This window comes from Choristoneura fumiferana, chromosome 4 (assembly GCF_025370935.1).
Source record: "Choristoneura fumiferana chromosome 4, NRCan_CFum_1, whole genome shotgun sequence".
In the NCBI taxonomy this organism is placed as follows: domain Eukaryota; kingdom Metazoa; phylum Arthropoda; class Insecta; order Lepidoptera; family Tortricidae; genus Choristoneura; species Choristoneura fumiferana.
In genome coordinates, this window is record NC_133475.1 from 3,290,306 (window position 1) to 3,317,163 (window position 26,858).

General features: G+C 38.2%; 2 protein-coding genes across 2 annotated transcripts in view; both read right to left on the reverse strand.

Moving 5' to 3' along the window:
* Window positions 1-3,822: 3,822 nt before the first annotated feature.
* Window positions 3,823-5,049, reverse strand: LOC141427120 (uncharacterized). Its single transcript, XM_074086358.1, has one exon. The coding sequence runs from the start codon at window positions 4,693-4,695 to the stop codon at window positions 3,823-3,825; it is 873 nt and encodes a 290-aa protein (XP_073942459.1). The 5' UTR covers window positions 4,696-5,049.
* Window positions 5,050-17,036: 11,987 nt separating this feature from the next.
* The window catches only part of LOC141427283 (oxamate amidohydrolase proenzyme-like), a 32,650-nt gene continuing 22,828 nt past the window's right edge, over window positions 17,037-26,858 (reverse strand). Inside the window, exon 2 of the mRNA XM_074086577.1 lies at window positions 17,037-23,026. Within this exon, the coding sequence (XP_073942678.1) occupies window positions 21,421-23,010 (1,590 nt within the window). The 5' untranslated portion in view covers window positions 23,011-23,026 and the 3' untranslated portion in view covers window positions 17,037-21,420. The remainder of the gene's footprint in view (window positions 23,027-26,858) is intronic.

Below are 26,858 nucleotides of genomic sequence, written 5' to 3' on the forward strand. Positions count from 1 at the left end.
CGACTTTAATTTCGAAGAATTTTATGAAGGTAAATATAACTTCTGCCGAATTTGTTATAGCTTATAGCATAATATTAGTATTAGTATAAGTAGTAAACAACTGCTATCAGTAAAGTATAAGTAATTATATTATTCTGCTTTCTAACTTTAACTAAATAGTACTAATAAAACAAAGATACTTCTATTATATACATGTAGAGTTTTACTTTAAGAAAACACCTTAGTTGGCGAGATAAAATATAATTCAATAGAAACTCAAAAGAAACACAATCTTAATTAAAATAAGTAAATCAACACGTCCTTTCGCACACACGTCTTACGTCTTTCTCCTCGACACTCATTCACTCCATCTCCCTCATTCGATCATCACATTCAATCAGTCATTCAGCATATCACTCATTCCTACAGCTCGGCCTTCCTGCTTGTGCCTGTCCTCAGGCACACCGTACCTAAAGTTACACAATGCAAAACATCTTTAAACAAACTTACCTATACTGAAAACAAAACTAAACCGTCATCCATCTAAATAATAAAACAAACTCTTAACAGTAACACCTAAGTAGACATCTCATCATAAATATCTCAACTCATCAATCAAAAAAAAAAAAATTCGTTTGTGGGGCAGTCAGTCGAATACTTTTCGTGAACCGCAAAAACATAAGAAATAAAAACTCTACCTTATATGCAGTGCAGCATAACGTCTTTTGACTGACCCGCAGTTCATTGACCCTTAGGCCACGGCTTCATGTAATCAGCTGACGTAGAAGTACGAGTGGGTCCTTCTGTCGAACTGTCTGCCTTCTCTACGTCGTACCGGTCCTTGCCCGTCACGGCTGTCACGCGGTAGGGTCCCAGAAATTTAGGTTTCAATTTCAAACATGTACCAAACTGCGTCCTCATGATAGCCACACGATCTCCAACATGATACAATGTGCTAACTTTGCGTCGTTTATTGTAGTTACGTCTATTTTCTTCTTGCACCTTCAATATCTGCGCCTTCGCTGAACATCGTAGCTGCTCTCGGTTACAGATATAAGCATCTCGTTCCTCTTGCAATAACATATCGTATATTTCAATATCTTCCTTTGTTCGCATTTTCGTTCCAAACATCAGTTCAAATGGTGTCGTATCGATACTTCTTTGATACGTGCTATTAAGAGCTGTCTGCAGTCTCGCAACATGCTTATACCACAGTCCTGGATCTGAAATGCACAGCTTCGTCAATACTGATACCAAAATGCGATGGATTCTTTCAACTTGTCCGTTTCCTCTTGGAATTCCAGTCGTAATAAGCGTATGTTGAATATTCTCCGTCTGACAATATTCCTTAAACTCGTTGCTCGTAAACGCAGCTCCTCGATCTGTAATAAGTCTATAAGGATTACCAAAAGCCTGTTGATGTATCCTTAGCTTGTCCAATGTCTCTTTCGCCGTTGTACTTTTAGTTGGGAATACCCAAACAAACTTCGTGAATGCGTCAACAATCGTAAGTATGTAGTTATACTGCTTCTTTGTTTCAGATAAAGGTCCAATATGATCGCAATGTAGTGTGTGCAATGGAATACTGCCCTTATCAATGCAATGAAGAAAACCTTCTTGTTTTCCACTCTTCTTAGTCGCCAGCAGACATGGAATGCATGTGACCATAAACTCGTCTATCTTCTTATGTAAATCTTGTATGTGATAATCTCTATTAATTAACTCCACCATCTTCTTTTTTCCAAAATGTCCATTCTCATGTACTCTTTTTATGATATCACCTTCCATTCCCTGTGGAATGACTAATTGCAGTCCTTTGTAGAGTATATCATTCTGCATACAGTAATCATAAGTATGTATGGTTTTTTCTTTCAAAATTTCTCGAATCGCCCTTAAGCCACAATCTAGTTCTTGAGCTTTCTTGATCTGCTCATGGAATTCTCTGGTAACTACTCCGACATATCTACTTAAAGCATCAACATGTTTCATCTGCGATCCTGTACGATGTACTATTTCATAGTCGTACTCCTGTAGTACTAATACCCATCGAGCTACTCGGGTAGTCAAATCTTTTTTCCTCAGCGTCATCTCAAAAGCCTGACAATCAGTAATAATTTTAAATTTTAGTCCGTATAAATAATGTCTAAATTTCTTCACTCCTTCAATTATTGCTAAAGCCTCAAGCTCGTAACTCGTGTACTTCTGTTCTGCGTCATTAGTCTTCCTGCTCATATAATACACTGGGTGCATATGGTTGTCATCTGGACATCGTTGAAGTAAAATAGCAGCTACTGCGTACATCGATGCGTCCGTGTGCAATTCTGTGTACAAACATGGGTCAAAAATTCTTAATACAGGCTTACTTATCAGTTCCTTCTTCAATATGTTAAACGCTGCTTTCTGAGGTTCACCAAATGTAAAATCAACATCTTTCTTAAGCAATTCTGTTAAAGGTCGTGCAATAAGAGCAAAGTTTTGGATAAACTTCCTGAAGTACGATGCTAAACCAACAAATCCATGTAACTGCTTCACGTTAGTAGGTTGAGGAAATCTTACCACAGCATCTATCTTTTCTGGTGTTGGTTGCACAGTTCCGTCCTCCACAACATGACCAAGGTACTCCACCTTCCTTTGAATCAGTTGCGCCTTCTTCCAGTTAATCTCGAGTCCATACTGAGATGCTCTTACTAGTACTAACTTAAGTCGTTCAACGGCTTGTGTCTCGTCCTCTGCAATTATAATGACGTCATCAATAAAAATCAGAACAATTCCCATCTCAATCAAATCTCTGAAAATCGCATTAATAAATCTTGTGAACACCTTTGGACATACCGATAAACCAAACGGAGCCTTTAAAAATCGTATTGCCCGTTATGTGTCACAAACGCAGTATATTTGACAGAGTCTTCGTGAACTGTCAAATGAAAATACCCATTCTTCAAATCAATTGTACTAAACACCCTTCCCTTTGCCAGCTTATCAATATGATCTCCTATGACTGGCAACGGATATTCGTCTTTCACCATCTTTTTGTTTATCTGTCGATAATCAACACAAATTCTAGTGCTACCATCCTTCTTCTTGACAAGCACCAATGGGCTAGCGTACTCGGAATAACTTACCCGAACCACCCCGTCTTCTAGCCATTGTTTCACCTGACGCTCAACCTCTTGTTGCTCGGCCAAAGCCAGCCGTCGTGGTCGTTGCGCAACCGGGACGTCATCCTTCAATGTAATGTGCAACTGAACTGGAGCCTCTTTCGTCTTGTTAGGCCGATACGTCTCAACAACTTGTCTTACCTCCTCTTGTAACTCTGGATCCTTCATGTAACCTATAACATCGGAAACACAAAAACTACACATAAAGTTACGGTACCAATCATTACTAGACTTCAATAAAAGTACTCGACTGCCTTCCATAACAAACGTTACATTATTTAAAAAATCTTGGCCTAAAATTATAGAAAACGGCATCACATTCCTAGGCACAACATGTAAAATTACGTCTTCGAAACATTGTCCATCTATAAAAATGTTTGTTTTGATAAAACCTAACGAATAAACACGCGTCGAACCAAGTCCACTCAAAGAAATCATGCTCTGTTCATATTTTGGCGCGTTCAAAGCTTGTAAACAGTCAATCGAAATTAAATTAATGTCACTTCCTGAGTCTATCAATGCACTAATACTTTTTCCAAATAAAATAATTTCTTTCATCGGTTTACGATTATACGTCGGCCGTCCGCCATCATCGTTGACATTGTTGTTGTCAGTCATGTCATTCGCTACAGTCGTCTCCTGTGGCGCCGTCATTGCCGCCATCTTGACCGAACCGAATGAAGTCTCAGTCTCGTTCTGTCGTTCGCTCTTGTTCCCGTTCGGAATGTTGTTTATTAACACACATGTGACTCGCCGCTGATCCGCCATTTTGCCTTTGATGACTTTTGCTTGTTCCCGCCGTCGATGTACATTGTGATGAAATGTGACCAAATTCATTGCACCGGAAACATTTTAGTCCTTTTGGCTTGTGCGGGCACTCATTGGACATGTGGTTATTCTCTCCGCAACTGTAACACTTACTTTTCGGCTTATTTCTAACTTCCTGGATAGGCAAATTTGGGGTCTTCTTAGTCTTCGAATCTTCTTTAATCGTCTCGTAAATTTTGAATTTTTCTTTTAACTCAGAATATGTCGTCACTCCATACAACATCATTTTCTTCATTGGGTCGTCTCTTATACCGTCGATAATATATTTGATCGCGACATAATCGGGCATCTTCCCACGTTTACCCAGTTCTTTCATGATGAGCATATAGTCGATGCACGATTCGTCAGACTTCTTCACTCGTGAACTCATCATTTCGTGGATAGTCTTGCTGTCAATGGTATCAGGGAATTCCTTTAAAAGACTAGCTTTTAACTCATCCCACGTCTTGTACATCCTCTCAGCGCGTAACCATAGTGCCGCAGTACCTGTCAACGACCGCCTTGCCATGAGTAACTGCTGTACCGGCGTCCATCCAAACACCTCGGCATTGTCTTCCACGTCTTGGATCCACTTGGTCGCAGGATACGTCTTATCCTGGCCGGAGAACTTTGGAACCAGTTCCTCTGACAGATGTAACATGGCACCGCCCCCTCGTGATGATGACATGGCTTCTTCAAAAGAATCTTCAAATTCTACTCGCCGACTGTTACGTCTTGTTTCTTTAGGCATTTTCTCGTCACAAATTGTGTTCAACTCGTAATATCGTCGTCTGGATTTTTCGTTTGACGTGAGCCGTCGTCGTCGTCTTTTGTTCTATGAACACGTCGTCGTCTGAAAAAAATCCAGTTGGATCGCTGTGATCCCGGACGAGCCCCCAAAAACTGTAGAGTTTTACTTTAAGAAAACACCTTAGTTGGCGAGATAAAATATAATTCAATAGAAACTCAAAAGAAACACAATCTTAATTAAAATAAGTAAATCAACACGTCCTTTCGCACACACGTCTTACGTCTTTCTCCTCGACACTCATTCACTCCATCTCTCTCATTCGATCATCACATTCAATCAGTCATTCAGCATATCACTCATTCCTACATACATGTTTTCACCATTTTAGGGTTCCGTAGTCCTACAAGGAACCCTTATAGTTTTGCCATGTCAGTGCGTCCGCAGCTTCGCTTAGAGGCTGTTACTGCTAAAAAATTCTATTTTTTTATAGATTATAACCAAAGGCGAAGCGAGTGGTTCAAAAGAAGAATCCTGAGCATAGCCGAGGGTTTCATGGCACGAGACGCTAAACAACTTTACAGCCGAGCAAAACACACAATTTTTCACCTCACTACATTAAGAATCCTAGAAGATAAAAGAAAACAAAAATTGAAAACCATTAATATTTGCCAATGAAGAGTCTATCATGTTACTGATCCTTACGTTTCTCAAGTGCCGTTTCTGTTTCGTCCAGGCTTCTCATTGCCATTTCGCTGTCCTAAATTCATATTTTAAGAAGGAAATATCAATTCCAAGTACTACTAAGCGAAGGCCAGACGCACAATACAAACATTGATCCATCATTAAGATAAATGCCAATGGATTACAATTTATTCACGTACACAAAAGCGAGGCTACACTTTTAATATTTATCACGGCAGTGCTGTAGCGTTTTTGAAAGAGAGAGAAACGTTTATTTATACATATTTGATATACAGTAAAATACATTAAATGGAAAAAATATAAAAATGGAATTTCAAATAGTATAAATCTAAGTACTTAGTACTTACATATCACGATTAGTTAGGGAAGCTATCGAAATTACGAAATACCCTAACTTTAAGGAGACGGTTTTAAGTTGTCAAGTAGGTGGTCACCAGTGCTAAATATAGTAAAACCTGATCGTGTTCGTGATAATACGAAAAAAGTGAGTGATACTGTGTGTATTTTGACGTGACTTTAAAGTGAGTTCGAGTTCCAGTAGTAGTGGGCAACTAGTTAGAAAGAGGGTAGATCGGTTACGTCCGATTTATTTTTCTGACTGACAGTTATACCAGCATACTAATTAATTCTCCAGTCGTCTCGTGATCATGGCACGGCGCATGCAACTGTGCCGAAATATCGAGCTTCAGTCAAATCAAGGTACGCGGAACGAACCCGAATTTAATTCATAACATTACTTAGTACTTGTTTATGTTTCGTAGACTTTAAGTCGTGTGCTAAAGTTATGAGAGCATGTTCGTTCTCCACTGATGTCGCGATCCGTACTGATCATGTTAGGCACTAATGTGTGTCTGTATGTCTGTGATATTGTGTGTGTATATTGACGGATGTTTGTAATAAATACTAATACAATATTTGTTAAATATACCTAAGTAAACCACAGTATTTATTGTACCAAATTTTAGCTCAACCTGAATGATACCAAGAAGGAGTGGTCCAATAATTTTAAAACCACGATTTACTCGTATTGTATACACAAAAGCCTTGCAAGTAAAATAAAAGGATGTAAAAAAAAAAACATTTATTCAGTAAATAGGCCGCAATGGGCACTTTTACACGTCATTTTTTAAACTACCAGCGCTTTCGGAAAGACCAGCATTGCCAAGAAGAATGCGCCGTAAGAAACTTGGCAGAAAGTCATTTTTCAACATAAAATAATTACAAATAAAATACTTAAAAACTACAGTATACAATTAAATAAAAAAAAATACAGAGATGTATGGGGTCCCTTAGTTACAAAACTAAACAATAACTATTATCTACGTTCAGTGGAAGTATAGACTCCTTCCACCAAACCACCACTTAAAAATTGAGAAATCCTCGAATTTCGATTTAACTGCCAAATGTGTTGCGTTAGGCCCTTAACATAGCAACACAAGGCCTTCACGATTCACGGATCGAGTTAACCCATTCACAATGCATTCGACAGTCTTAAGCTGTGCTTGCATCGCTTAGCCGGCAGTTGCAGTGTTAGCATTCAAATCCAGTGCTATTCGTGTTCGACCGTGCACAACTAAGATACATTTGGACGGTGCGGGAAGCATCATGAGGATCGCTACGTTACGGGGCTTTGCAGCAAAATATTTTTAGGTGGTCAACAGTGTTCCCACCTTAGGGTATTTTACCCAAAATTTTGGGTATTTTTACAAGTTTAGGGTATTTTTAGTGTAAACGTTTTCGAATGAAATGTACGATTTCAAAAAAAAATACTGCAGATGACATAGAAGCCAAGACTATTATGGATGCATTCCAAGAATATTTGAAAGAAAGAAAGAAAGAAAGAAAATACATTTATTTAACGCCATAAAAAACAAACATAGGAACAAACATAGAACAAATAAAGACATACATGATGCTAAACAGGTCCCCACTCAGCATAATGCCACGGCAAGCCGTGGCGCTGATTTTCAGTGAGGACCTTATCTAAAAACTAACTCCCTCCTTATCTAATTTCGAATCGGTGTAGATGTATAATAATAATAATAATAATATAGCTTTATTTCATTCCACAAAAATAAATTAACAATTAATAAATAATTTAGATTATTGGTTGCATGCAAGCTACTAGGTAATTACAATAGCGAATACATTGGATTGATTTTGTAAGATAAAATTAAATTAAATATAAAATTAAATTAATAGAATATTTATGCATGCTCAATTTGTGGACCCCCTCAGGGTAAAAGCCTCCTCCAAAGAATTCCATTTTTTTCTATCTTTGGCGGTGGTCATCCAGTCTCTTCCTGCGTTGGCCACAATCTCGTCCTGCCACCGGGCGCACGGGCGACCTCTCTTTCTCGCGCCAAGGGGTCCTTTCCATTTTGTGATGTTGCTTGTCCATCGATTGTCACCGTATCTCGCAACATGACCAGCCCACCTCCATTTTAGACTCTGAGAGAAATGTAGAGCGTCCTTTACCTTGGTTATTTTCCGAATTTCTGTGTTTCTTACTCTATCTCTCAGTTTTATATTTAGACAGCTCCTTTCCATTGCCCTCTGACTGGTCTGTATTTTTTGTCTCGCTTTGTGATCATAAACCCACGTTTGACAGCCGTAGGTGAGGCAGGGTAGAATTGTAGTGTCTAAAATTATCCTTTTCAACTTAATTGGTAGTTGCGATTTGAGAATCTCCTTTTGTGCCCAGTACTTTTTCCATGTAATAGCTACTCTCCTGTCTATTTCCTCTATATTTCGGTCTTTTCTAAATGAAATTTGTTTCCCAAGGTAAATGTAACTTTCTACGTACTCAAGTGGCACATCGCTATCGCTAACCAGTATTGGCGTCAATTCACTGTTAGTCATGACTTTGGTTTTTTCTAAGTTCATTTCCAGGCCTACACGAACACTAGCAGTTTGAAGTTCGTTAATCATTGTGTTAAGCTTATATGGACTTTCAGAGAACACGACGATGTCATCCGCAAAGCGTAGGTGGCTTAGTTGATTCCCATTCACATTGATTCCTTGTTTTGACCACGGTAAGTCTTCCATTACATTTTGTAGGACCGCTATAAACAGTTTCGGCGAGATAGGGTCGCCTTGTCTGACTCCTCGGTTGATGCTGATCTTGGTGCCCACTCTGTCTAGCCTGACTCTACTTGTGCAGTTAACATATATATTTTTGATGATGTTTATATATTTTGCGTTTATATTTTGTTTGTTTAGTGCTTCCCAGATACTAATATGAGAAATAGAGTCAAAGGCTTTCTTATAATCAATAAAAGCTATATAGAGCGGTCTTTTGTATTCGACATACCTTTCAATGACGTGGTCTACGGTGTGGATATGATCCGTTGTACTAAATCCACTTCGGAATCCCGCTTGTTCCATAGGTTGGTATGAGTCTATTTGGGGGATATTCTGTGTAGTAAACATGATGCGAAGAGTTTATATAGACAAGACATAAGACTTATCGGACGGTAATTTCCTATGTCTTTAGGATCACCTTTTTTATACAATAAAATAATTTCCGATTCTGTCCATTGCTGTGGTACAGTTTCTTCTTTAAGTATTTTATTGAATAATATTGTAAGTGGTATTAATAAATGTGTTCTGCCTTGTTTGATGCATTCGTTATTTAAACTGTCTGGTCCTGGGCTCTTATCTGATTTTAAATTATTTATTTGCTTTAGGATTTCAGTTTCACTAAAATGTTGTACATTCAGTGTGTTTTTTAGTTGATCTTGTTCTGTATTTTTTACTGAGTCTGGTATAGAACTAAAAAGGCTTGTATAGAAGTCTGTGGCTATGTTTATAATGTCATTTCGTGATTTGCAAATTGTAGGCCCTCGCTGAAGAGATGAGACCCATTTTTTTGACTGGTCTAATTCTTTGTATGCCTTTTTTGCGGATCTTGTTCTTTCTATACATTTTTCGAGTATGTGTAATCTGTGATTTTCATAGCATTTTCTGATTTCTTTATTTGTTTCTTTATACAAGTTTTTTAGATCAATTTTATCCTTTTTAGTATGATTTCTTTATTTTGTAGTGTGCTTCTCTTTTCCATTAATTGAATTGCTTTTTCTGATAGAATTGTTCTTTTACTTGATTGTTTTTTGTTTCTCAAGCTTGTCAATATACAGTTTTCTATCTTTTTGTAGTATTCCGTGACTGTATATCTTTCGTGGTTTTCTATTAGGTCAGGTAGAAATTCATTTAATTTTTTTAAGTACATTTCTATTTCTTCCAGAGACTTTAATGAGTTTCTCGGACTGGTAAAGTTTCTTCTGCCCTGTTTTTTCGTACTTAGGGAAAGTGTCGCTCTCAGGAGTCTATGGTCTGTGCCAAAGGAAAAAGAATTTATCAATTCGTATTTTGAGAAGAGTTTTGGTTTAGTTGTTGTTATATAATCTATTTCTTTTCTAGTATTTTTGTCGGGCGAAATCCAGGTCCATCTTCGGTTAGCTTTTGATTTAAACATTGTATTAATTATTTTCAGATTATGTTCGTACACGTACTGCATTAGTCTTTCTCCCCTCTTGCTTCTTTTTCCAAAACCGTAAATGCCCGCTACTTTATTCTCATAGCTCTTCGGTTTGCCGATCTGTGCATTGAAATCGCCCATGGCTATTATATACTGTGTTGAGATCATATTATGAGCTTTCTCTAAGTCATTGTAGAATTTATCTATCTCTTCTTGTGTGGAGCTTTCTGTTGGTGCGTAAGCCTGTATAATTGCGAAGTGTAACTTTCCTAGGTTTAATTCTAATATACAAATCCTCTCTGATATGCCGGAAAAGTTCAAAATATTTTCTTTATACTCTCTTTTGATTAGGAAACCTACGCCGTATAGACCTTTTGTTTGTCCCATATATAGATGTATAGCTATTGTTTATTAATAAATTGCATTTTGCAAGAGAGAGCGTAATAGAGGTGAGAGAGAGTAACCTTTACCTGTCATATTTGGGCCAATCAACTATTTTACCGACACTCTGGGCGTCTCCTGCGTTACCAAAATTGTCTCTAGCGTTACCAAAAAATCGTACTTCCAACAAGATATTTCACGGTTTAATAGCTTGAACTTACGTAGGAGGGCATGAATTCATGTACAGTCGCCATCAGATATTTCGGAGCGGCCAAGCTGGTCAAAAATATCGGAACATGCACTCTATTATTAAGGTAAGTATTAGAGTTCATATATCGCTTTTTTTGACCACCTTCGTCGCTCCGAAATATCTGATGGCGACTGTACACCATCTCTTAAATTACAGAAAAAACATGTTTATTTACAAAAATCTGTAATTATTTGAAAAATGTCGCGGACAGATTAGTGTCGGTAAAAAAGTTGATTGGCCCATTTACCTTACTGTTCCGATACATGAAAATATACCTTATGTCCATATCAAAATCATGATTTGTTTTTTTTTTATACGACTGGATGGCAAACGAGCAAGTCTCCTGATGGTAAGAGATCACCACCGCCCATAAACATCTGCAACACCAGGGGTATTGCAGATGCGTTGCCAACCTAGAGGCCTAAGATGGGATACCTCAAGTGCCAGTAATTTCACCGGCTGTCTTACTCTCCACGCCGAAACACAACAGTGCAAGCACTTTTGCTTCACGGCAGGATTAGCGAGCAAGATGGTGGTGATTAGATACCATTAGCCGCAAATGTGCCTAGAGTCTAGTGATTCGACCCATGGCCTCTCAAAATGTGGATGGTTCTTGCTGAATTAATGTGCGTTATATTTCGAAATTTACCACGAGCTTTACACACACACACAAACATCACGCCTGTATTCCCAAATGGGGTAGGCAGAGCACACGAAACGTTACCGCTTCGGAGACACTTTTAGCAATTTTTTGGTTTCAAGTTTACGAGCTTTACGGTGAAGGAAAACATCGTGAGCAAACCTACACAAACCTGTGAAGAAATTTAATTTAATTAAATTTCTGACTATTCGAACAAAACAAATTAAAAAAAAATGAAAAGATTTATTCGGGACACACACAAATAAATAATAGATACGGAACAAAAACATAATAATAATAAAGTGAATTAAATTTAAATGAGAATACAAAAAAAAAATAGAGACAGCATCACATTTAACCTGATGTATTGCTGTTACGTTTAAATTTTCTTATCTACTTTTGATGCACCACCTGTTGTAAACTAGTCCTTCCTTCTTTCTGTAAAAAAGGTTGCCTGGAAGAGATCGCTCTTAAGCGATAAGGCCGCCTATTGCTCACCTTGTAATATTTTTTTCTGTGTATCTGTTTTCTGTATCGCTTACTATGTCTGGTGTACAATAAAGAGTCTTTGTATTGTATTGTATTTTAACCGTCAGTTAACACTAATCAATGGATGGTGAAACAGCCCCTTAGTCTGTGAAGTTCCTAATCCACACTTGGCCCGCGTGGGAACAAAGGCCCAAACCCTCTTTTCATGAGATACCTGTGTCCAGCAATGGACGTATAAAAGTTAAGTTTGATGATACTATTACCACTACTACTACTATAACTAAGACAAATTCTAGCATTACTTCTGCTACTACTACTATTACTACTACTATTGCTATTTTCACTACTACTGCAACTACTACTAATTTTACTACTACTACGTTACGAATATCACTACGACGAGTACTACTCTTACTACAATTACACCCTACTACCACTAATTCTACTGCTGCTACTACTACCATTGCTACCCACTGAAATCTCAGGTATTTCCCATCTTAGCGCTCAAAGAAAGTTTACAAAGCGTTCTACTACTTTCCTCTTTCTGCAATCAGAAAATGTTTCCTAAATATGCAACGAACTAATTTGCTTAAAAGTTTCCCAGGCGCTGAAATGAAAGTTAAATAAAGTTTCATTGACTAGTTATTGAGCTGCAGTAATATTGGCCGGGCGTGGCGTGAGTTGGTTAAGAGGTTCTATTGACAGCGGACATTCAGAGCTTTATGGTAAAGTTTTGACAGAATAAAACGACTGGAATGTATCGCATCTCAATTATTATGAGCTTAAGGAGAGTTGTTTTGAACAGTTTCTTTTGTATTAAATGATATTGTAACGGATAACTCACGTCTTAAACCGAGTTTACCTCTTCTCATGAGCACGGCGCGACTCTGCAGCTGCCGCAACACGCGCACTACGCGCTACCGCTCTGCTCGCGCGACTGCCCGACGAAACTAACACCGGTGCACAACTACCCCATTTTTATCGTCATTTTTATTGTCAATGTCTAATGTAGGGTAGCACACAACACTAACAACATCGCTCCGTAAAGGCACGTTCACACCAACCGATGTTCAGATGTCGATGTCGATGTTGAGTTTCTTTTGCTACCGCAAATTCGTGGGTTTAGTTCAAAAAGTTGGATAGCCACTTGGCAATCCGACGATAGCATGGTATCCAAAACCAAAATGCTTCAACCCGTATACACTTTTGTGTCACGAAGGGTGGAGGAATGAACAGTTGACTTTAATGCCATCTGTTACAAATACTGGCATTGGTATACATTAATTGAGGAGTAAAAGTTCGGATAAAAAGGGCCTAATTCTTCCTCATATGTACACTTATTTTATTATATACGTTGTATTATAACTTTTTGTAGATTTCGAAATTTAAAGCTGACTACTGAAAAATAAACAGGAAAAAAAGCATTAAAAACGTGTTGTTAATTGGAATTTTCCGACATAATATAGTATATATTTTTTATTATGATTATGACACCAAAATCACTTTTAGATTTAACAATGGTCGCTATATCGAAACCATTAGCCACCAAAGCAATATAATATTCTTATAATTGGATAAAGGGTAATAGAAAGAAAAAGTAAGTTATTCGAAATTGGCTTAATTAAAACCTGGCGAAATAGGTTTGCCACAACAAAACGGCTTAATTCCAAAAGTTCGCATCAAAAGAGCTTAACTCTGAAAATTTATGGTAATTTATGTAAATATTGAGGTATATAAAGGAATGTATGTAGTGCCATAACATTTATATCCACTTACTTAAATACAATATCGAAATTAAAGTAATAATATCCAAATGGAAACCGTGGATTTATGTTTTCCCCAGTTTCCCAAAAAGAGTTCAAAGTGGAAAGCCCTTTTGAAAAGACACTCCTCAATTTACGTCTCAGTATTTTTTTCTTTATTCAAAACCTTGTAGTTCGGAAGATACAGACGTTTTTGTTAGAAAGTAGTGGACGCGCGGCGCGGTGCGTCCGTCGACAAAAAAACTCAAACGGATGGAGGCATAAAGGTCTCATTAGAGCCACCCGGCACCCGACCAGCACTGGCTCGACTTTCGGCGTCCGCTCGTTGTCGACAGGTGGTCCACGGGTGGACGCCGCGTTGACGAGTGGACCTCGCGTGACCCATGAATATTTATCCTAGTAGTCACTATGGCGGCGAGCAGCGGGCTGTCACCGAGTGGTCCACTCGCCGGCCGGTCCACCTGTTTAAGGGCTACCGTGCCGCAGACAGACACACATAGCGATCAATCTTAAAACACCCCTCCTCTTTTTGCATCGGGGGTTAAAAAGAATCACATCGAATTTGGTCCATACGTTTGAAAACTACGATGCCACAGACAGACAGATATCGGGGTCAAACTTTCAACACCCCTCTTTTTGCGTCGTTGGTTAAAAAGATTAACAAAGCGCATGCGTATCCTTTAGAGAGTAAAGCTAGAAACACACAGACGCCGGAAGCGGAGCAGTGTTATTAGCATTATTTCCCGCGCGTTATTCTGTGTGGCCTCTTTCATGTTAGCTCGTATATTACAACCGGTACCGCCTCCGCGCCGCGCCGCTTCGCTCCGCCAGCGCTCTCTTGTGTGTTTCATGCTTAAGCGCTTAACTATTACCATCACGCGGTATGATTGTGGTATAATTATTATAATTTAGGTAAAATTGTATTTAATCTCACTGGAGCTCCAACTCAAAAGCCAAAGTTATTAGACTTGAAAAGTTCGATCCGCGTCTTACTATTTACGGAACTGCTGCAAGAGCTAAGTACTGGTTAAGCGGTACAGTTAACGCCAGGTTATCTGAACTTACATCCTACTAAATCCATACTAATATCATAAATGCGAAAGTGTGTGTGTTTGTATGTTTGTCCGTCTTTCACGACGAAACGGAGCGACGGATCGACGTGATTTATGCCATAAAAGCATGTGTGTTTATAGGCCAGAGGGTGTCATGGGCTACTTTTATCCCGGAAAAATGCACAGTTCCCGAGGGAACAGCGCGCGATAACGATTTTTTTTTTATTTCTATTTTGTATATATGCTATGGTTTAGTAAATGCGAAAGTTTGTACGTGTGTGTGAGTGTGTCTCTATGTTTTTACTCTTTCGCGCTTAAACGGCTGGATTTGGATGAAATTTGGTATATAGAAAGCGGACATCTGGAATAACACATAGGCTACTTTTTATCCCGATATTTCCTTGGGATCGGGATAAAATCTCTAAATCTCATCCGCTGGGTCTCTCTCTTCATTAGATACAGCAGTTGAATTCCGGGATTTTACAAAATTCCCGTGGGAATTCCAGATAACTAATTAAATCCTGGTTTTCATTGACGTTGCATGAAAAGATTGATGAATGTAGAGGAAGCGAGAGTTGTATGCCAGGATCGTAGCAAGTGGAAGGATGTAGTCTCTGCCTACCCCGTTGGGAAAGAGGCGTGATTTTATGTATGTATGTATGTATGCATTAAAAACAACCATGCCAGCGGTTGTTATTTCGAGATTTTATCCCTATCCCGTGGGAATATCGGGATAAAAGTACCCTATGTGCCAAACGTCCAGCTATCTACATACTTAGGTGCCTCACTGTTTAATGAAGTAAGTAAAGAAATACTGTCTGAACATATTTTCTTACTTAGTAATAAATCTACGTCAGACTTAGTATAAATTATTTTGCTGATTATAGTTATTATGACACACTAGTGTTACTCATACATCACTATGCATAGCGTTCTAACTATTTTAGGAAAAAGGGACTTATCAATTCTTAATTTGGTAATGGCATTGACCTTAGACATTGTCTAGTCAGAATAGATGCCCTGTAAAGACTGTCACCAGGGTAACCTATAATGTCAACAATACGGTACTTGACTATTCTATATATGTTTTATAAATTAAAACTACACAATCCCTGTTATCGAATAGAAAAACAATTTTTAAGCTACCTTTACGAATAACCAAGTTATAAAGGTTTGAACAGGGAAAGACATACTGACATGTGACGTCATACGCCAGTACCGCCATACTTGCTGCATAGAGAAAAGCGTTTGAGAAAGAGACAGGTATATAGATTTTTCAAAAAAATCGTTATAAATCCAATTTTCAACCGATTTAAATTTTCTCTTCGCTAAACACTATCTGTATATCTATATTTTCATAATAATATTAAGATATGGCAAAATCAGGAGTTGTCAAATACCGTATTGAGTAATCTTTAGACTAGATAATAATTGACGTTAGATCAAGTCCGAAACTTTGCTACCATTTTAGTTACTTAATAGGCTTTGGAGTACCGAGAGAAAGAGTCCTGGGGTACACGGCCCCTCCCCTCTAAATCAAAACTTCCTCATCATCATCAGCCGGAAGAAGTCCACTGCTTAACAAATGCCTGCCCTTTAAACGCTGCATGTTGCATGAACTCCTTCCAGTTCAGAGTAGCCACTAGAGAATCTTTTCCCCCAACCAACTCATCAAACTCCCTACTGGGTTTTTTTTTAACTTTAGACGGGAAATTTCCAACTCTTATATGCATAAAACAGTAAAAAAAATCATGTTTCTGGATTTAACTGTTATGATTTTGAAATTTCAAGTGGATTCCATTATTATATTGGAATAAAAGTAGCATATTATTATGTGGTATTCCAGACAAACAACTACATACCAAATTTGATCCCAATCCGTCCAATCGTTTTAGCGTGATAGAGTACTAAAACGGCTGAACTGATTTTGATAAAACATGTCTAAGAACCATCGCTAGAAAACACCGCATTCAAATCGGTTTCACCCGTTTAGGAATTACGGTGCTACAGACAGAATCACAGATAGACAGACAGACAGTCAGACACACATAGCGGTCAAACTCATAACACCCCTCTTTGCGTCGGGGGTTAATGAAACGCACAGACACGCACGCGCACACACAAACTTTTGCATTTATGATATCGTTGGGATTACCTATGTTTTCCATTTGAAGCGGACACAAAGCCGCAAGATTTAATTCCAACTCCGTCCATATTTCAAAGTCTTATTTAACTCCAAAAACAAGTCAGGCAATTCGAGTCAACTCGAAACGTTTGAGCTCCTGTATAAAAAGCTATAAATCGTCTAATTTGTCCGTGGTCACGCTAATGCAAACGAATGGTCCAAATAGTCGACTCCGCGAAATTAAACTGGGTAATGAAGTGGCCGCATTTGTCTCAATTTGTGGATAAAACTCCAGTATATTAGATACGTATTAAGTTGTTCGCGAAGTTTCGGGGACGGCGGTTGCTAGTTTCTGGATTGTTTGACAGTTCCGGAATCGGTTTTATTAAGTTAAATATTCAGGATATATCGGGGCTGCCGGCGGGCGTGTGCCTGTAGGTAATTAAATAGAAGTGATGTTTTAATGTTTTAATGTTTATTTGGGTACAAACGGTACAATATGGCTGATTACAAATGAAAACTTAGCTAATACACCAACCAGTAAAGTTACCACAGGTTAATATTACATATTACTAACCTTAGGAATAAAGTAATACCTATTGTTTTTTATTTGAAAGATCCCATTGCTAATCCTTTTTGCAGCGTTATAAAGAACAGCAGCAGCAAATATTTTGCAGATGGTAGGACCTTGTGCAAAGTCCGCCCGGATTGCTACCACCATCTTGCTCGCTAATCCTGCCGTGAAGCAGCAGTGCTTGCACTGTTGTGTTTCGGCGTGGAGAGTAAGACAGCCGGTGAAATTACTGGCACTTGAGGTATCCCATCTTAGGCCTCTAGGTTGGCAACGCATCTGCAATGCCCCTGGTGTTTCAGATGTTTATGGGCGGTGGTGATCTCTTACCATCAGGCGACCGATTTGATCGTTTGCCATCTAGTTGAATAAAAAAAAACAGTTAAAACAACAATGCTTTCTGTATAATTTTCACTTGAGAGCTCCTCTCCTGTCAAAATGTACACAGTCTGCGGTCATAAGATGGTTACTGATGGTTAAGCAAAGTTTGAAATTAATATTTTCAGGCTTTTCTTAATGGTTGTGCTTTAAGAGCTACTTTCATTCCAAATTTCAAATTTCTATGACAACTGGGAGTATATTATATAGGTTTTGATTCCCCGGCAGTGTCCTCTTGCTTTCCATACACTTGGGGGGCTAGTACGAAATCCGAAAATCGAAGTTCGTTTCGTACCGTCTCTCTCACTCTCGTACTAAATAATATTAGCGTCAGCGGGACGGCAAGATACGAAGTTCAAATTTAGCACTTCGTAGTATAAGGCCTGGAGTTCAGAGTTCGTATTATTATTATTTTTATCCGACTGGATGTCAAACGAGCAAGTGGGTCTCCTGATGGTAAGAGATCACCACCGCCCCATAAACATCTGCAACACCAGGGGTATTGCAGATGCGTTGCCAACCTAGAGGCCTAAGATGGGATACCTCAAGTGCCAGTAATTTCACCGGTTGTCTTACTCTCCACGCCGAAACACAACAGTGCAAGCACTGCTGCTCCACAGCAGGATTAGCGAGCAAGATGGTGGTAGCAATCCAGGCGGACCTTGCACAAGGTCCTACCACCTGCAAAATGTATTGCAAAATATATTATGTATTTGGCGATAGAGAGAGCCACTACGAAATTAGAAAATCGAAGAAATACGTGTCCTATAGGTACACACATGCTAATAGGTAGCATTCGCTCAATACTAGCATGCGCTAGCATGCGTTCATGCTAGTAACTAGCATGTGTAAAAGTACCTTAAGTGAATGTCAAAATCTTGCTATCATTACATGACATGATATTGTGTGCATGACCTCAACTCTGGTGGCATTTTCCATAAGTTATTTGGTTTTAGAACATGAAACATGAACATGAAAAATGCGGGTAGTTGTGCGCCGGTGTTAGCTTCGTCGGGCAGTCGCGCGAGTAGAGCGGTGGCGCGTAGTGTGCGTGTTGCGGCAGCCGCCGAGTCGCGTTCGCGTGCTCCTGAGAAGAAGGGCTACGAAATAGCCCGAAACATGTCGAGCTAAACTCGGTTTAAGACGTGAGTTATCCGTTACAATATCATTTAATATTTGGTTTTAGTCTTAGTTTTAGTTCATGGACATATCCGTCTATTTCTGTTAAAAATGTGGCGGCTGAAACATTTGCAAGCTTACCTAATGACTGTATCAAATAGCATGATCTAGTGAAACATAATTCTGGCAGCACGTGTGCGGGATATATCGCGTAATTGGGAAAGGTAGGAATTAAAAATGATTAATTTAATGAGAGCATTATTTAAAATTCAACAGATGGCTCATTACTGCGGCGGTTTTCCATATTAATGCCCTTGATGTGTATTTCCAGGTTTGAATTATATGACGTATCCTTTTTAAGCATGATTAAGGTTAGTAGGATATGGAGAGGCTTTGGGGTGTAGAGCACGTTAATAAATGTGACATTTTGTTTGAATTTTTAATACCTCAATAACAAACGTGGGCAGGTGGACTACCTGTTTTACTTTAAAGTATTCTCCTTTCTGTAGCCAGTTACTAGAAAGAAAAGAAACTACTACGTTCACGTTACGTGGGGATTCAGTAAAATTCCAAAATTTCAATTTTACTAGACCTGGTTTTCACGAGTAAAGCCGCTGGTAAATGCTAGTTGTAAAATAAACTTGTCTTAAACCAATCTGTAGATTTACACAATCAAAAAATGCGTTTATTCCATAGTTTCACTGAAAAATGCATTCTATCATATGAACCACTTTGTATTTCGAAGCAAAATTTCGACTTTTTGCATTTTGACACGTAACGTTATCCGCGAGGCCTAAACCACAACTGTGTTCGTATAACAAAAGCATAATTACGCTATAAAGCGGCATGGCTCCAAACCCTATGCCCAAGTCTTTGTCCAAAATCCAATAAAAAACAAACGACATCCAAACAAAAAGCACCATGGCGTCCTTGTTATAATCACCCATGTGATATGATTTCAAATGGCGGATTTTGATTTACACCCACACCGTTCTTTGTTCGTTCCGTTATCTTTCCAATAAACGTGAAATATTGGCGGGCAGTGCTCAGGAAGCTATGGTATATATCAAAAAGATTGTCTAATTTAAAACCGTTCGTGCACTTTTAATTTCAGTTTCACTCTAGGAACTTATAACTAGCAGCTACATTTAAATAAGCAAACTTGAGGCCGGATATTCATATAAGATTGTTATTTGATTTGACCTAGTGGGTATTCAAACTTAATAATGGATCTTCATAGTACATTTTAAATGATATTATTACGGATAACTCACGTCTTAAACCGAGTTTAGCTAGACATGTTTCGGGCTATTTCGTAGCCCTTCCTCTCAGGAGCACGCGACTCGGCGGCTGCCGCAACACGCACACTGAGCGCTCAGGGCTACGAAATAGCCCGAAACATGCCCAGCTAAACTCGGTTTAAGACGTGAGTTATCCGTAATAATATCATTTAATATGAGTGAGTCTCACGGTAGTTTCATGTTCAAAATTCATAGTACATTGTGTCTTAAGGGGCGTAAATAAGGAATTAAGAACGAGAGTCTATTAGAAGCCCGAAGTCGAAGACTGAGGGCTTTAATGAGTCAATGTTCGTAATTCTAGTACCGCCCGTGCGAAGAATTTGTTTACAACTTTTTCGCAATAGAAACTATCCACTCAAATTATCTCCATACCTACAGATTAAGCTGGCACATAATTGACGTCACAGATTATATCAAATCCATGTAAGAATCACATTTTGACAGCTATAAAAAGTACGTCAATCGATGGGTTCTATCAACTAGCCTATTCAGTCAAGTATCCAGGACAAGCTGAGACATTGCCCAGCTTTTCTTCGGCAGGCATTTAATTTAGGTCCAACAACTTTTGTGTCCACAAGTGGCGTGTCTGTCTTGTTGATACTGCTAGACTTCAAGTAGATTGCGTAGTTTCTGACTTCAACTCTAGCCTTCTGTACAAGACCCTCGTCAAGCCAATATTTACCCTTTTAACGTCTTACAAAGTTATGCGAGACCTAATTTCAATACGCCGAGGAAATTCACCTAAAAACTAAAGCCACTGATATAGTTCGAAGCATATTGTACCTGAGTTGAAAGTGATATGAAGAATCGCTCTAAGAGCTGATGTAACTATTGGAAGAGAATGGTTCTCGAGTGGCCACCAAGAACCGGGAAGACGCTCTGTTGGCACTGTTGGCAGGCCTCCCACTAGGTGGATCGACGACATCGTGAGAGATGCAGGTACAGAGTTGTCGTTCACTGTTACGTACCAATGGGGAGATCCTTTGTTTGACAGTGAACATGTTGCGGCTGATGATGACGATGATGCATTTGAATACAAAAAGCGTGGGAGTTTTAAACTTAATTATTCATTGTTAACACAGTATTATAATTAAAATATTAACAAAATATTAACATTGATCACAGTTAGTGATTCATTCATCACTGAAATGTGAAAAGTCATTCCGTATGAAAGTTCCGTATAAAAGATAATTAAAACATCATGAATTGGAATGCATATCCATGTTAGCATAATGATCGCTATATTATTGCCTGTCATTATTTACTACGTATTACACCAAATAACTAGTTACCTTTATTATTTAACAACATGACAGGGTTCATCAGTCTTATTGTAAAATTTCCATTTTTCATGATTCTTTCTACAAAATATATGTATTTAATAACTAAAATACTAAAGTAATTTGTGTAAATTTGAGCCCAACCACATAAAATATAAATAATTATCAAAATATGAGCAAAATGTTATCTTCCTTCAAAATCCTGCAGCATAACCATCACTTCGAGGATCACCAGCCCCTTCCAAAGTGCCATCGACATGCCTCACCAAGGCTCCAGCTTGTCCCACATCCTCGCTAAAATCAGGGAGCATACGGATCTTATGCCCTCTAGCTTTCAGATAATCCACAGTTTCATTATTAAACCTTCCTTCAAGCCTTAAAACGTCAATTATATCCCCAACAGTCCTTCCATAAACCCAGCGAGGTCTTGAAACCGATTCCTGCAAACCTTTTCCTTGGACGGCATATCTATGAAATATAGCTGCTTGCGTCTGAGGTTGCCCATCCCCACCTCGTGTCCCGTACACCATAACCCTGCCATCATTAAACTTGGCCACAGCTGGGTTTAAAGTATGAAATGGTTTCTTACCCGGCTTTATCGACAACAAATGGTGTTGGTCTAAAGTGAAAGCAGTACCTCGGTTGTGTAAAAGAATACCAGTGTTCGGCAAAACGATTCCACTTCCAAAATTATGGTAAATGCTTTGGATGAACGAAACAGAGAAGCCTTTGTTGTCCATCACTCCCATCCAAATAGTATCGCCGGGACCTTTCCCTTCTCCAGTTGCACTTGCTTGGTCTAGACTAATGTTTTTCACCATGTCATTTATCATTCGATTACACAATAGAAATTGTGGGTTCGACACTTTCATATATTTCGGGTCGGTAATGTATTGGTCCCTCAAATCAAATCCTTGCTTTGTAGCTTCTACTGTTGCATGTATGAACTCTCCTTCATTTTCCCCATCGATATTTAACTTTTCTAACATTCCCAGAACAGCTAAAGAAACTAAGCCTTGTGTTGGTGGGGGGACATTAAACAGCTCACCAGTTTTATGCAAGAATCGCAGAGGAGTTCGCCTAACGGCTGCATAATTTTCAAGATCACATTTAGTTACAGCAATTCCTAAATTGCTCATGTCCTCTGCTATCAGTTCAGCTACTTTGCCGCGATAGAAACTTTTTAAACCGTTCTGAGCCAAATCTTTCAAAGTATTTGCTAATTTTTTTTGTTGTAATATTTCACCTTCTCTTGGCACTTTTCCGTCAGCAAAAAAAATCTTTTTGAAGGTGTCTGTATTATCTTCGTACTGTTCCGCTACATTTAATCCAAGTCGTAAAGATTCTGATACAGGAAAGCCATCTTCTGCGTACTTGATGGCATCGGCTAGTAACCTCGTGGTGGATATTTTCTTATATCCGCATTCATCAACTAAATTTAGCGCTTCTTGCCATCCTCCTATTGTTCCTGGTACGGTAGTGGCTGATTTTACGCCTCTATAGGGTATAGTCTTCAGGCCTTCGAAGAATTCGTGGTTGGCTAAGCTTCCAGCGCTTCCGCACGCTTCAATAACTACTGGGTCATCATGAGGTGGTACTATGAGCCAGAAACCATCACCTCCAATGCTGTTCATGTGTGGGAACACCACGGCGATAGTTGCTGCTGCCGCCACCATGGCTTCCATCGCAGTACCCCCTTCTCTTAGAATGGTGATCGCCGTTTGAGTTGCTAGATGGTGGGGAGTGACCACCATTCCCTGAGTAGCTTTAACGCTTCTCTCCATGGCTTCTATTTTTGATCTGAAACAAGGGAGTTTATGTAAATAATTTTCTTTTGTTACAAATTACCTGACGCCAGCTTTGTATATGTGAAAATGATAATTCATTTTACTTGATGATGAAATGTAAACTGATCTCTCCTAGTCCCGGCTGGTCCAGACATTATTCGGTATGAATCAAGAAAAAACTTTTTCATCTTACTCGGAAAGACAACATACGGATGGAAAACTTATAAAATTACGAATACCGGAGAGGCTGGAAAGGTTAAAGATGGGTCAAATCCTCTGCCAAAAGTACTAACATTAAATATTTATGTATGACCAAGAAAAATTGACATTGTCAGCCATTTTCAATAACCTTATTAAAAAAATATATTTAGGTACAACTCTAACAATAATAATAGTAAAAATTCAAATAAATTTAAGCTCTATTTTTGTAAATATCCTTCTTTTCCCTTCCGTCCCATAAGTTACCTATTATACACGTGATGTATCGTCTAAAATTCTAAGAGTTAGATATAAAATCTCCGGGTGTTGTGCTTCATAATATAAATTTTAGCGTTCGATAGCTTCTAAGTCGGTTCATCATAAATAGCTAGGGGTTGTAACAAAAATTACACTCTTGAGGGTTTCACTCCGTAAATAACGTACATGAGAGATAAAATATATTTTACTTGGTTTAAAATTTCGTTGTATTTAGATAAATTGAGGTTGCTTAACGTACCTATGTTTTGAATTACCAAATTGTTGTAGTTCATTTGAACTGTTATTACACGGGCAATTCTTAAATATTTTTCAGATAGCCCAAAAAAAATAGTTTTTTTTTTACAATATTATGATGTACATTAAAAGTATATACCAATAGCATATTTTTTATGTATATGGACAAGCTTAATGCCGTCAGGAAGCAAAAAAAAATAGGTACATAAACACGGTTGTGACAGATGGTGCCTGGGTCGTGACATTACTGAATGTGGCTGTTTCTCTTCCGTAGTTTTGTTCTTTCGTGATATCTATACAATGAGATTAGCGTAAAATTAGTATACTTACCTTAAAAGGTAATTTTCAAAATAACATGCATATATAACAATATAACTAACCATAATAAACAAATCCACAGAGTAATTTAAATTTAATTTAATGTCACAACCACGCATTATATACGTCACGACCATGTACTCAAAAAGTCCACGGCGGTGACATTTTTTCGATATCATGGTCGTGACAATTTGAAACGTGTTCGGTATAACCTAAAAGACAACCATAGTTTTACAAATCTTAAGTAATTATCTTAAACTACACCTTATTACCTACATAATTAAAACTCGTACACGGCGTTGACGCGTTAAGGTTGTCCTTTTTTTCAAATAAATGAAAAAATTTTTCGACATACACACTACATTCAGCCATTTGCAAATCTGACAAGAAGATAGTGTTGCTGTTTTAAAAAAAATTAAAAAGGCTTGCCAACATCAATGTTACTTTTGTACCTACTGAGTACCGTAAAACATAACATTTCTTCAGAAAAAAACATTTTATTTCAAATTCCGCCAATCTCACGCAAACACAACACGGTCCGTGACATTTTGGACTTGAAAGTTTTTTCAAAAATATTTTTATTTTTTGTATGTCAAAAATTATATTCAAAAATAATACTAGATGTAATTTGCTAAGTGAATTAATATACAGTTTACTAATTTTCCTAAAAAACATACTCAATTCTTACAACTCACACAAAAAAACGTAAGAATAAGAAATGCCCACACAATAGTTAAACTTGTTTTTATACATTTTATTGTATTACATTGTAATACTTATTTACGCCTTGAGTGACGCACACTCGCTGTCTTAAGGTTTCTACATTATCTACCTAGTAAATTAATCTAAAACTTTAACGCGTCTGTGTGTCTGTCTGTGGCATTATAGTTCTCGAAAGGATGGACCGACTTGTATGCGTTTATTTCTTATCGAAACCTAGTTTGGTTTGTAGCTAAATTTGAATAAGTATAATTGTTTCATTTTATAAAATATTTAACTTTGAAAACAGTGGCCGGGGTTTTTCGACTTCTCCAAAATGTTTTTTAACTAGATGTTGAGTCCCTAATGGGTGCTTGAACTGTATAGTAGTTTAGTTCACGCGTATAATGGTGAACGGTCAGCCCTCAACGACTTCCCCCAACAACCAGTATATCAATATCTCATACAAACTTGTTTATGGCTACATTTCAAGGGAATTAAGCGTAGGGCCAGGGGTTGTCCCGACCCAAGTTGATTAAAGGGCCAAGAGCGCACAATCAATCACGACTGAGTGGTATAATTTTGTTATGCGAGTGACTTTTTTAATGCCTTTTTCGCAGCCCTTAACGATTCCCAGAAAACCGGCTCGCCAATAAAACTAACTGATTGTTTTATTTTGAGGGATCCCAGGGTATTGTGGGATTCGTTTTATGTTTCTTTTTAAAGGTCTACTTATTAGTTGATTGTGACCTACATTATATACCTACCCAGTGGCACTAAATTTGGCGCACTCTACAAAATTAATGCATACATTTGGGGGCCAGATTTTTTGCCGCTCACCTATGATATCAAAATATACTTTTGCAAAATAACGTTTCAATCAATCAATTGTTTCAAATGTATGCTGTGACGGAGCTCAGACCGGCCCCTTATACATAAATCTAGGGCGTCTAATATTACAAGTTGCGCAGGTTGACCCATATTGTACCAGAGAGACTAATAAACACTGATATGAGTGAAATAGGTCCAAATAAACTTACTGCTACGAATATACCTACTACTAATGGCTGGCCGAAGCATTAGCAGGCACAGACTACCAAATATAGCTCATCCCATAACAGTCGGACAAGCTATTTGGCTGGCTTTAAAATCTAGTTGCAAAAGCTGATAAAAACTTCTTCAATAACATCCAAAATCAAAAACTAAAAACAAGTAAACAAAAGCAAGGACCTGCTTTCGGCTCTTACATATAAGCCGACTCAAACTTAAAAAAATAATCTAAAACATAGATCTAATAACAGGCCCCACGTGTGTTAATATCGCATGTAGATTTCAAAACCGCTTCATTGAAGAGTAGGTAGGTACATCTTTGGACCAACCAAATAGGCGTAAATCCTACTACCTATCAATATTATAAATGTAAAAGTTTGTGAAGATGTTTGGAGGTTCGGATATCTGGATGTTTGGATGTTTGTTGTTCAATCACGCAATAGCGGCTCAAAGATTTACATGAAACTTGGCGTACGTGCCTACTGCCTACGTAATATAGGTACATTTATTTTAATGTGATGGTCAGTGGCGCCATCTTTTGCGGAATAGTAGAATTAACACGAAAGACGTCTAGCCACGAACGGCCGGTGCTTTCTTAATTTAACATGCATGACAATTAAAACAAAATTGAACCTATAACTCCGAAGTATGGATATTATTTATTCATCCAAAGGTGTGGACATGACAGCTTACAAGCAATCTACCCGGCGGAATCTTATCAACCCTTAATGCCATCCATTTATTAACCCTCTAAATATCGCACCCGATTCGTCCCGAACGAATTAGGTCATAGAGTTGGTTGGCCGATAGTCTGCCCGTAAAGTACCCTATGATATGGCCTCGGGAGAACAGACTGCACTTTTGGAAAAAAACTTGCGATTTTGTATGAAATTAAAGATTAAAGGGGTAGATAGGTACCTACACCACGAAGTAGTAGTAAATCCAGGTTATAAACTACATTTGTACAAAGTATCATCAGTATTTATTAAGTTGTATTTGACGGGATTGCCTAAAAAACATCCGCCCATCCATCCTCACAAACTTTCACGTTTACGAGTAGCGTATAC

Coding starts and splice junctions, on each gene's coding strand:
- LOC141427120 (XM_074086358.1), bottom strand. CDS start 4,695: ATGCCTAAAGAAACAAGACGTAACAGTCGGCGAGTAGAATTTGAAGAT.